Source organism: Corvus moneduloides, chromosome 5, assembly GCF_009650955.1.
Source record: "Corvus moneduloides isolate bCorMon1 chromosome 5, bCorMon1.pri, whole genome shotgun sequence".
Classification (NCBI taxonomy): Eukaryota; Metazoa; Chordata; class Aves; order Passeriformes; family Corvidae; genus Corvus; species Corvus moneduloides.
The window spans coordinates 11759277-11772163 of record NC_045480.1 but is presented as its reverse complement, the minus strand read 5'-3'; the positions used below and the strand labels follow the sequence as shown (position 1 = coordinate 11772163).

Below are 12887 nucleotides of genomic sequence, written 5' to 3'. Positions count from 1 at the left end.
GGTTTGGCTTTGGTTACTGTTTTCTAGTAGTATGAAAGACACTATGGAGGAAAAAAAACCTGTTAAAGACATGGAATTGTCTTGTTTGGCATGAACTTTTGGTTAATCTTTCTGTTGATAATCCATACATTAGCACTTTCTTGATGAGCTTGTATTGAGCTTCATTGAAGAGTGATTTATGATACCTTTCTTTTACTGCACTCTCTGGTAATCTCTGATTTTATGCTGTCATCCTGTATTCCATAGACAACAACTGCCATAAGAAGCTGTTTGTGTTGCTTTCATTATTGTAGTTCCAAGGCACTTAAAAAAAAAAAAGTTCTGTGTATTTGTTATGACAGTACCGGTATTCGAATTATTATACAGGGAAGACTAGATTACTCAGTCTTCAAAAAAGGTTATTTACCATGAAAGAGCAACTCTGTTGTAGGAAACAAACCTGGAGTGCTCCACCTTCACTTTCTGTACCATTGATCTCCTTTCTGTTGCTTGCTGTAGGTTATTTAAAGTTGTTGCTTTGCCATAGCTAGATCTCAGGAGACTAAAGCTTAGTTATTTTCTTCTGGTGTCTATTGTAGATCAAAAGAGTGTTTAGTGTCTGTCACCCTGAATAGAATTTTGAGAAATACATGTATTCTAAGGTAGTCTAAGTTGAAAAATCTGAGTTCTTACACAATGCTGTGTTCTCATTCTTTTACAAGACACTTCATAAATTGGGTCTTGTGCCTCTAGTGGTTAAGCTGCTAACAGTTTATCTAGTGTGACCTTGTTAAGGTCATTGATTAGTATTGCAAAAACTGAAGGTTACTTAAAAGGAAAAAATATACTAAGAACTGGAGTAAGGAGAAATTATTTTGAAATAATTTAAACATGCATTTTTTACTTTGTAAATAAAAAGTAGTTTTCAGAAAGTATTGATACAGATGTTGAAATTTTTATTTGGTAATTCTTGTTATAAGGCATGTCCATCTGTCATATTTTATAGCTGGAAATGGAGAATTCTTTCTGACTTAGTTAAAATAACTAGTCTTCCACTAATTATTTAGGCTGTAATGTGCTCCCTCTGTTCAGATTAGCCTTGGTCTTGTGAGGATGGAAAAATTATTTTTAGTGAGACGGTGTGAAATAGATATAAGAGAGATAATAACTTATTTGTCAGAATGTGTTATCTCTAAAATCAAGCTTCACATCTATCAGTAGAAATGTTTGCTCTTTGAGTGACTTGTATTAATTTGATATGAAAAGTCTCTCTAGTACTGGGATGGGAAAATACTCTATGAAATTTTGTTAATTCTAAAACATAATGGAAATGTTTTGGACCATCTGTGAAACAAAGTACTTGAGAGTTGTAAAATGAGAACTCTTAAATAATATTTAAGAAATTTGTTTAGATTTCCAGTTTTTATATCATGTAACTGAATGTTAGATGAGGTGACAATATGATATTCAAAAAAACTGGACTGCAATACAAATTACAAAAATTCTGTTGTCTGATTTCATGATTTCTCTTAGAATGTGTCTCTCTCTTGCTGTGTCTTTCCTCTCCTTCCCATCTAATAAAAGCAAGACACACTTTAACTGGTCAGCTGAAGTCAATCAAATTTTGTTAGCCTAGATCTCAAGAACTGAATTTCTCAAATGCCTCACTTAAATAAGTGTTAAGATAGAAAAGAGAGGCCACAATATCATCTCATTCAGGGAAAAGCTGAAGGATAAACTCGGTCCTTACTAGGTGCTAAGGACCTAAACAATGTGTCACTTCTGTGGGCAGGAACCTCTTTCATTAGATATGATTGTCAAAACCCTGCCCAGCCTGACCTTAAATACTTGGAATAGATCATGCACAACTTCTCTGGACAAGTTGTTCATTGTCAAACCCCTTCAATGTAAAAAATATCTTCCTTATGTCCAACCTAAATCTATCAGTTTTTAGTTTAAAAAAAAACTGATTTTAGTTTAAAAAAAAACCTGTCACTACAGACCCTCATAAAAAGTCTGTCCCTGTTTTTCTTCCAAGCCTCTTTTAAGTTCCCACAGAACCTGGGGATGCATTTCATCAGGTTCCAGGGACTCATGTACCTTCAGGTTCCTTAGATGGTCTCAAATCGGACCTTGTCCTGCAGGGGGCAGTTCTTCATTCTCCCAGTCCCCACATTTGCCTCCTGCGAGTGGGGCAGTGCGTCTGGAGCACTTGCTAGTGAAGACCATGATAAAAAAGTCATTAAATACCCCATATTGTCCATGTCCTTGGTCTCCTTTGAGAGATGGCCCCTTTTTTCACTGATATACCTATAGAAGCTTTTTCTTGTATAGAAGCTTCAAGAAGCTTGGTGTTCCTGGCCAGATGTAATTCTGTTGGGGCTTTACCTTTCCTAACCAGATTCCTGGCTGCTTGGACAATTTCTCTCTATTCCTCCCAAGTCACCTGTCCTTGCTTCCACCCTGTGTAGGCTTCCTTTTTCTTCTTGTGTTTGTCCAGGAGCTCCTTGTTTAACCATGCATGTGCCTGGTGTTTTGCCTGACTTCCTTTGGTAGGCATGTGTCACTCCTGAGTCTGAAGGAGATGATCCTTGAATATTTACCAGTTTTCTTTGGCCCTTCTTCCCTCCGGGGATTCTACCAAGCAGATCCCTGAGAATGCCAGACTGTGCTCTCCTAGAGTCCGGGACTGTAAGCTTGCTGTGCACCCTTGCTGCCCTAAGGATCTTGAGCTCCACCATTTCATGGTCACTGCAGCCCAGGCTGCCCTTGAGCTTCACGTTCCCCAGCAGCCCCAATGTTTTGGTGAGAAGAAGACCCAGCCTAGCACCTCTCCTTGCTGGCTTCTCTGACTTGGGAAAGGAAGGTATCATCATCACATTCCAGGCACCTCCTGGTCCTGGATTGTCTATGCTCTCCTGTGTTGTCCCTCTAACAGATATGGGGGTGGTTGAAGTCCCCCACGAGGACCAGGGCTTGTGAGTGTGAGGCTGCTCCTGTCTGTCTATAGAGGGCTTCATAGCTTGGTCGTCCTTGGCAGGGAGCCTGTAACAGACCCCTAGTATGACATAACCTGTCCCTGCCCTCCCTTTCATTCCAAGGCAGAGTTCCGTGCACTCCGGGTGGTCACTGACATAGACGGTAACATCCCCTACTTGTCTCCCATACCTGTCCTTCCTAAACACCCTGCATCCTTCCATTCCAGCCTTCCAACACTCCAGTCATAGGAGTCATCCCACCATGTCTCAGTGATGCCTGTAAGATGATAGCCTTGCAGGCATGTACATGTCTCTAACTTTCTTTTTTTTATTGCCTTTGCTATGCGCGTTTTCATACAGGCATTTAAGCTGGGCTCCCAATAAAGCTGACTTACTGGCCAGAGTGGCAGGAATTCCTTTGTGCTGCTCTTCAAGTGCTCTCCTGCTGACCTACGATCCGTTTCCAGGCTCTGAGCATCTTTTGCTGGCTCTGGCATCAAACTGGTAGCAATGGGATAGATTAAGGCTCCTGTTCCCTTGAACAGGAGGGAGCTCCTGTTTAGGTAGTTCTGCACCGTGTCTCAAGAAAGATAAATGAAGAGTGTCAGTTTTCCCATATCTATGAAATATGGGATGTGGGGGGCTGACAGGGACTGTAGCATTGACTTAGGGAGAGCATTCATCACATGCTGTGCTGTGGAGAGCCAACAGGACTAAACAGATCCTCTGGAATATTGTTCTTCAACAGTTAAGGAAGTATGGACTTAAGAGTTTGGACCTGTGGCTCTTGGATTTGGACTACCTTGGGTCACAACATTAGACTTTTCTTATACTTTCTGTTCTCTAATTATGTGATGAAGCAGTAACATCCAGTGCCTTGCAGCATGTTTCTACCTACTGTTATTTGTGCTTACTTAAAAGATTCTGACTAATTGAAACATTTTGCTGAGAAAGATTGAATAATGTTGTGTTACATCCTTTCTCAAAATGAACACTGCCCCCAGAGCAGTAAGGTCACTTCAGGAGAGAGTAGGGTTTTGTGAACTCCGTACTAACTGATCATAATGGGTTTCTTTTTGGTGATGTGGCAGCTGAGTCAGTAAAATCTGGAATATACAGTTGTATCTGGGTGGTGGTGCAAAGAAAGCTCCTAAAATCTATCATCTTTTGTTGTTGACATTTATCAACTTTTAGTTTTGTTTGGCCACAGAGCACATGCTGTGCACATGAAATGCTACCCCCAGTGTATAGTTCAGATAGTTGTATTAGGTGATGTCTATTGTAGGTGTGTTGGTTATCTTGAAGTGGGGTTGAAACAAAACAGTAGATTTTGCTTAGTCACTTGAGTCTGTTTTGTTTCCTTTCAGTGAAGGGATATTTCCTGCTTGGATTTGAGCTTTGTTTTCTCATGCTAAGAAGCTGGAGAGGAGAGAGAAGGCCTACACAAATGCCAGATTGGCATGTGGTTGATAAGTAGACCAATCCAAAAATGCCTTTTTTGGGCTGACATCTTCTGCGTTTGAGAGCAGAATGCTGACGTGTGTGGTGCTTGCACCTTCTGCCCCTTGCTTACCAAGATTGATTTGTGATTGTGGGTGGTAAAAATCTTAGGATAGTTTGTCTATTTTAGGATATGGTTTAGAGTTTAAGCTCTCAGGTAAGACAAGTGTATGCTTTGTGTAAAGAGGGTTAAATGTTATTTTTTGGCACAGATAAATGATATTCTGCTCAAATTTTTGAAGTTATTCCAGGGATTTACATTTTTATAAGGACAGATTCTGGATGATAAAATGTTTTACTGTCCTTATACAAGGCAAATAATTGAAACTACAAAAAAACCTACGAAAAAACCACCGCCACCAAAAAACCTGAACCTGAAGGTAGTAGTAACTCTTTAGTAGTAGGATTTATGAAACTTCTGGTCAGATGAATTTCATTAATTCAGTGTTTTATAAACAAAATACTTTACTTTTTTTCATTTCTGGAAAGTGGGTATCACTGCAAAACAGTAGGATTATATTGTCTTCTAGTGATGCCAAATATGCTGTCAGTCTTTATTCAAACTAACATAGTTGGTTTTTTTTTTAATGGAGGTGGGATTTTTTCAGCTGATAGTGAAAGTAATAAAATCTCAGCTTTCCCATAAAGCTAGGTCAGACTTATATTTCAATTGACAGGTTAATTGTGAAGTCTTTGATGAAAGTCTCTCTTCCAGCAGTAAAAAGTACTTTTTCTAAAAGTCACCTTTAAACTTGGAATAATTCCTGTCACTCTTCAAAATGACATTGAGTAGATGTACTATATGTTTGGAGTAAGCAGTATGTAAATGACTGCTTTCTACTTTGGATGTTTTTTTTCACTGTTTAATTTATTCATGTATGGATACATATTATCACAACTTATCATTTTTTCCTCTTTATAGGTCCTGCTGGGGACTTGCATCTGGCCTCAATGTGAAATTAAGGTAGAAAAACACATCTACATATGTGTTTGCTATTAGGATTTAGTTTATTCACTGGTCATGCCTGAAGAGTGATGTTCGTCTCTAGTCGGCTAACAGCCAGGAAATATAAATGATTGTCCTAGAAGTCAAGCCTCTCTCCTATTTACTGGAGTGAAAATCACCTCCAGATATCGACGGAAAATCAACTACAGAAAATGCTTCACGTTATAAGGATGCCAACCACCTAGATTCATGCGCCCTATCTGTACAGTTGTTGTGGATGGTTTGCCATCTGAAAGCTCCTCAAGCTCTTATCCAGGCCCTGTATCTGTTTCTGAAATGTCTCTGCTACATGCTTTGGGTCCAGTGCAGACCTGGCTGGGACAAGAGCTAGAGAAGTGTGGCATTGATGCCATGATTTATACTCGGTATGTCCTCAGTCTTCTGCTGCATGATAGCTATGACTACGACCTGCAGGAACAGGTATTTACATATTTTAGATGTTGTCCAGTGAAAGTGAGTTTTTGTACCAGTTATGTTTTGTGTATTATACCTGGGTATGCCTCAGTTGGGGGGGGTGGTTGTCTTTAAGTGTGTGGGTGGAAGGAGGGTATGAACCACGCAGGAGTCAGATTTGATGGGTGAACTGAGATTAAAGTAGTTAGGTTGCTGTATGGGTAATTACATTAAAAAATGTTTTCACTTGACTACAATCGATATCAGAATTGTTAACACTGGAATATTCTGTGTCATAAATGCAGACCATCACTACTTGTGATAAGCTTAATTTACTATCGGAGCATTAGTAAACTAATGTAATTCTTGTAAACTGTGTGTCAAATTGCCCAGCTCCACAGTAGTTTGTAGACCTCCTCCCTCACTTCCCATGGATTTCATTTTGTGCTATTTTCAGTAAGGAATTAACACCTCCCCAAATATTTTTTAGTGTTCAGGTATTTGGAATACATTGTTATGCACACTATATTCATCTCGTCTAAAGTAATGTTAATGCTGAATGCTGATACAAAGCATCCAAGAGAGTTGTGACCCTAGAACATACTGTTCAGTCTCAATACCTTTTTTCTTTTTTTATTTTTTTTTAATTCCTCTGCATCATGAACCTGTATCGAAATACTTTTAATAGTGGAGTTTTATGAATTCAGGACTTGGGGAAATGACAGTGTTTTCAAAAAGGGGTGACAATGCTGTTAAACATAGACTTTGTCTTAGAACATGGCTGTGGTGACATGAAGGAAACCAAATACCTATGTTTTGATACCTTAATTATTAGTTCTTTTTCATTGCTGTTGTTATGGTTATACTTCGTACATTGCTACCTAACTGCTTCAGAACTTCCATTGTTACCTAGTTTATCTTTTTAAAAATCCAGCAAGAGCAGAGCAGGTTATTGAGATAGATATAAATGGAACTGAAGCAGAAAAAATTAATGTCAGATGCTGCCAGTTTTTGAACTTGTAGCAACCATAACTGTGCATAAAAGCCTTCATGCTTCCCTTGTGCAAACCAGAAAACCTGTATCTTTTTGTTCAAAAGTGTATCTGGCAGCAGTAGGTGTCATCAGCAACACCCCTATGATTATTAATAATAATAATAATAATTTAAAAAACCCAGTGTAAGCACTTTCTGAAATGTACCTTAACATGTACGTCTTGGTCAGACATGAATAGCTGTATTTTAGAAGGGGGCAGAAAAAGGTTCCAAAACCTGTTTGAAAGGAGCATGTGGGATGAGGACATTAAAAAGCAAACTAATTGAAACCACATGAGAACTTGAGGAGCTTTAGAGATAGGCCAGTGGCATTGGGCAAAGTGAAGACGTGTTTCTTTTCAGTCCATTTCAGACCACAGTCATAACTTTGAAGTCGCTACTGTGATATTTCAAGTTACTGAAGTGCCAAAATTAGTTTTCTTTTTATCAGGCTTTGCAAGAAGCAGGGTAACTATATTATGAAAATCTCATTCAGTTTATTTCTCATTTTGATACCTTAACTGGATCCCTTGTGAGTTTGATAAGAGAGCTTTGAGGAGTGTGTCTGTTCTTTTACCAAGATGATTATCTGGACCTAATGAGCCAAAGAGAGAAGAATACCACATGCTGACTGGGTAGCCAAAACCTGTCAAGCACCTGTGTTGCTGAGTGGGTGCTGTGGTACCAATGTACAGGATGTCTTCTGAAACACCATTGAGCTTTGAAGCTGGAAGTTTCTTTTCCACCTCCTCCAATTTGATCCTGTTTATAGCATACTTTTACTGCATTTGTTCGCCCTACTTCAAGTAACCATTTTCAAAGTTTTGAGACCTAATATCAATTTAGTTTCGGGATTACATTTTGTAATAATGATTAAATGCACCTGTTATGAAACATACTGCTCCCTAATTCCTTTTTCAAATAGAGTAGTCTTTAAAGCTTGCAAGTACAAATTTCTTACGAGGAAAATTGGGGAAATCTTTAAACACACATGCTTGTTTTGTTATTTATTTTATTATTTATTTTAAAATTTATTTTTAAATTTATTTTTATTTTACTTATTGCTTACTGGTTCTTTGTATCACCTGACATTTTAAATTAGTTTTGGTTTAGCAAAGTTATTCAGAAACAAGAAAATCTTTACTCTAAAACATGTATTTACATATAAGCAATTTCAATCCAATTTTGGTGATGGGTGCAGTTAAGACAAAGGGGAAGAACATATACTAGTGTTGTTTACAAATAGAAGTCAAGGAAGAGAACAGGAATTAAATATCTAAATGAGAAGTAATTTAAGAGTGAAATACTTAGAGTTGCTGAGCTTCTTTAACCCGGATTAATTCGCATTGAAAATTTGGCCCTTGGCATCTCAGGAATTTTTTCTCCCATGTGATTCCTTTAATTTTTAAGAAAGATGAGAGAATTTCCAGGGAAAGAACTCTTCTCAATAGTGTGCCTAGTGCGATGATTTCTCTCCAGTTTAGAGGATGGCTCCAAAAAGGACTGAAGCACTCTATTCACATGGAGAAGACAAGGGTCAGTGAGGGTACACGTTGCACTGGGTGCAGTTTCATCTTGATACAAGAGTTTTTTTCTTTATTCTTGTAGTGAGAGCAGTCATTCCCTGGAACAGCCACCTTGGGAATGCGATAGAGTCCCTGTTGCTGGAGGTTTTTGAGACGCAGCAGGGTGATAGATAGTCTTGTCTAGGCTCCTTTTCCCTTGGAAGGATAGACCATGTGATTTGCTGTCCTATGATTCTATGATTCTTTGCTTTTACAACTCTCTTTTTGGGAATAGTGAGTAGCCATCCCTTTTTCCTCCAAATATAGCAGTAACTTCTATATTGAGCAGGTTAGAAGGAGTGTGTGGTCTCACATTGGGATTATGTGTAGGAACAATCCATTGCAGTTTGCTTTTTTGGGGAGTGGGAGTGAAGAGGACTGATTTAGGAAGTCTTAATCTTATGGATATTGTCATCTTCATTAGAAATGTTACAGACTGAAGATGGTCATTAAGATCTTTTCACCTCAGAACGTTGATGGCATCATTAGCACTGTTTTAGTTGCTTCAGGGAGCCTCCTTCAGTGCTTTCTTTATAGTATTCTGGTGTAGCAGGGAAATGGAACTCTGAAGTCTGGACTGAGGTTCTGTCAGGTAAGTACAAAAAGATAGTATCAAAAATAAGTAAAAAAACCATTCCCTACCTTACTAGGCATACACAGCTATTTAAGACATCAGTGTTGTCGCATTATCTGTCACTTCTGTTTATAGTTAAAATAAGAATTTCAAAAGAATATGGGAGCCTTGATTGATTAGATCTTCAGGGTTATTTTTGAGAATAAGCAGGATGTTGCCTTCTGCTCTGTTAGTAATATTTAATATGTGGATTTTGGTCTTGATTCTGATGCAGACTTCTGTGGATTTCTCCAATGTTAGTCTAATGCAGATTTGTGTGGCTTTCTCCAGTATTATCTGTTTTGGTACTATGAGCTAGTTTGATGTCTGGATTGAAGATAAGATTAAGGATGGGGAGGGGGGGTTGTGTTGGTTTTCCTTTCCCTTTTCTTTATATGTGTGTGAGTGGGATTTTTTTTTTTGTTTATGTTTTGTTTGGGTTTGTTACTGGTGTTAATTCTATGCCTTACTCAATTAAAATCGTCTCTGTTGGGTATTGTTATACGGATTCAGGCTCAGTATCACAAAATGTTAGATTGGTAACTCGCGAGTTTGCAGAGAGTTCACAGCAGATTTTTGCAAGAACAGAAAACATAGGTGAAAGTAAAACCCTAATACACTGCAACCAAATTTTACTGGAATGTCTGCAGTTCCTATTCTGACTCATTGGCTTAAACTGAAATAGCTATTAAAATATTGGGAAAATTTATAAGCCAGTGTGTTTTACCCAGCTGTATTTCAAAGGACTAGAGAACTATCAAGAAAGGAGTCTTGTTTATGGTAAATTGTACTGTGGTACCAGAGTCTTCAGGACTGCTATAGTTATACATATGTTATACATACCTATCAAGAATTACTGTAAAATACTCCATATGTACACACTTTAAATGTATATTTGTTTGTTTTGTTTTTAAATACTCAGGTACTGAAGGTAACTTAGTTATTGTTGGCACCTAGAGCACAATTCTTATCCAAGCCGTACTTGCTACTTTTGGAAATGAGTCTAAAAGCTTAAGATGTAAAAGTTCTTAAAAAGTCCTTCATTCTTACTGTGCACTCTTTTTTTTTTTTTTTAAATTTCCCTCTCCCCTCAGGTTTTTTTGGCAGCAATGATATTGCTGGTGGGAGGGTGTAAGCGGGCAGAAGGAGGAGGCTGTTTGGGATTTTTTTTTCCCCAGTGTCAACTGATGGAGTAGAAAATACAAAGATAGTACTAATTGGGTTTGCACGTTTTCCTTGATTCCTCTGATACAGTTCATAGAAATAGTTTTGGGAGTTTTGTGGCTAGTTGAGGTTTGTCTTACCAGAAGACAAGTAAGGATTTCAGTGGCAGACTTGGCCTTTTTTTTTTCCTACAAACAAAGATGTTGCTTGCTTACAGTCTTTCTAGAGAACACAATTCTGAAATTGATTTACACATATATTAGATGTCTACATGGCCTAAAGATTACTAAAGAAATCTCTTGAACCATGTTATATAAGGTATTCATTATTTAGGCGTGTTAGGGGTTTTTTTTTGGTTCAGTTTGGTTTGGTTTTTTTTGAATTTGAGGCCTATCAGTGGTCTCTCTTCAAAATGTTTGGAAACCACCAGTATTTTGTGCTGAGGTGAATGAATTTTTAGTCACTTTTGGTCCATTAAGAAAAACCTCACAAAATTCATATGGATTTACATACTGTTTAATGTAAGTAAAGTGCAGAATGTTTCTGCCAAGTATACGTGCTTTCATCATTTGCATTTTATTACTGAATTTACTTACTTTGGAATAAATGATAAATTAAGCAGAAAATCATGGAATTGCTGTCAAGTTTTTAACTTTTGGGGACCCACAGAATTGCTGTTGGTGGAGATCTGAACATTCTCAGACAGCCTTTTGACTTCACACTAGATTGATTTTTAATCAGAATACCTTACTCTCAGTTTCCTAGTGGCAAACCAACTAGGTGCTGTTAAGATACAATTGTTGTTTAAATGCTAATTAAAAGTATATTTGTAGATGCATGTGTTCTCGAACCAGTTTGTGATACAATAAATATTGCATTAAGATAATATAATCTGTGTGAAGCAGAAGGCATTGCCTTAAAACATACTTTATGTGAAACATTATTTCATTAATCTTTCTTTGTACAGTATTAAAATCAGTGTTCTGTGTTGTATCTTTCATATACTGTTTGTAAGCCTAGCTGGTTTTGAATATAACAAATTTGTGGTTTAAAGCTGTAGACTTGTTCCTGTAGACTGCTCTCCCTTTTGAAGGGATAGAGCCTTTATTTAAAAAACCCCAAAACCTAACCCCAACAGCTAGACACTCTGTGAGATAAAGGCTTTGTTTGTAAGCCTTTGCTCATGCAGCAGGAAGATTGAAATGCATTTGCTATGCATACTTTCCATATCGTGTGTCTTCTGTTGCTTTTGATCTACTTCTTTCAAATCATCTTTGGAAGTTAACAATTTTTTTCTGACCTGCAAAAGTAAATATCCTTTTTTTTTTTTTTAAAGATAATGTTTTCCTAACTCTCAGAATTAATTTGCTGTTGCACTGTAAACTATGTACTTCTGTGATCAGGATGATATTTTTGCTTTTGTTTTTTTAAAATTTTTAACAGGGAGGCTTTTATGCTGGAAGACTAATTATTTGTAGACTGATTTGAAGTAGTTCCATTCAGGTAGTCTTTTATATGGAAGCCTATCCCTCTGCCCTGGGATGGGTATATCCTTGCCAACTTTAGTCTATGTTTGGCTTGCATGTGCTAAGGACACAGGACACTTTGGTGACTGAACTTGGGACGAACTTGCTAGGCTCCCACATCCAATGGAATGTGGGCTGTTTCTTCTGCCATCCCATATTAACCCAGTAGAGGGACCTGATGTCTGGATTTATATTCTAGTAATAGGTATTAGTTTTTCACATGTATATTTTAGGGGGAAGAGGATATAGGGTTCTGTATGGGTTTTGTGTGTCTCATGCATAACCTAAAGAGAGGAGGAGAAATGAGGATTTGGTCCTCTGTACTCCACTAACCTTGTGTTAAGTGTTAATCTGGCAGGTATGCCTATTTGACAAAAATAGCAGTGCTTCTTCTAGTATAATTACACCTGTTCTTTTATCATCCCTAAGAAATACTTTGGGGTCACTCAAACACATTTTTTCTTAACGCATTACAGTATGCAGAGTGGGTTCAGCTACAGCAGGGAAATGCTGTGTGACTGCTGCACACAAGTGTCAGTAAATTTCAAAGTTCACCAGCAACATGTACAAATAAATTTCTTGAATGCAAAGCATTTTCAATTTAGTTTATATTTGTGTTACTGGTTATTAAGCTGTATAACTGTCCTGTAGGAACAATTTCTTAAATTTTCTGACCATAGTTTTTTAGTCATTGCCCCAACTAAATGTGTAAAGTACAAGTTTTGGAAATCAGTGTATGAAGAAAAGAATAGGTAGGAACTGCGAGACTAAGACTTTTAGCTGTACTTCTTTATATGACTAATTTGACTCCTTAGATCACTGAAATGTGTCTGTTTGCAGCATTGGGAATAACCCTCCTCTTTTTCCCATACATAAACATGTAAACTAAAGAAAGGAGCAATTAATCATATTTAGGAAATTGTACTATATCTTGAAATTATTATGCCCATAAAGCTTATTAATACAGAAGTTAAACTGCCTTCTAAAAGCTCAGATAACTGAATTTAAAAGTTCACAGAGGAAAACTTAGCTGTGGTCCTGCCCTCCATTCCTTTCTAGGAAGGGGGGGACTGTAGCTGAGGACTATATAATTCAAATTTTGGGAAGTAATTTTTTTGTGTATAACGTCAA

At 37.6% G+C, this 12887-nt stretch overlaps 1 protein-coding gene across 3 annotated transcripts in view; it reads left to right on the top strand.

The window, feature by feature from the left end:
• The window catches only part of KIAA0232 (KIAA0232 ortholog), a 65395-nt gene that overhangs the window by 12845 nt on the left and 39663 nt on the right, over positions 1-12887 (top strand). For 2 of the 3 annotated variants that reach the window (XM_032110387.1, XM_032110386.1), the window contains exon 2: positions 5380-5883. The exons of the other annotated variant lie outside the window; for it this stretch is intronic. In XM_032110387.1, the coding sequence (XP_031966278.1) occupies positions 5653-5883 (231 nt within the window). In that variant the 5' untranslated portion in view covers positions 5380-5652. The remainder of the gene's footprint in view (positions 1-5379; positions 5884-12887) is intronic. 3 annotated transcript variants of the gene reach the window in all.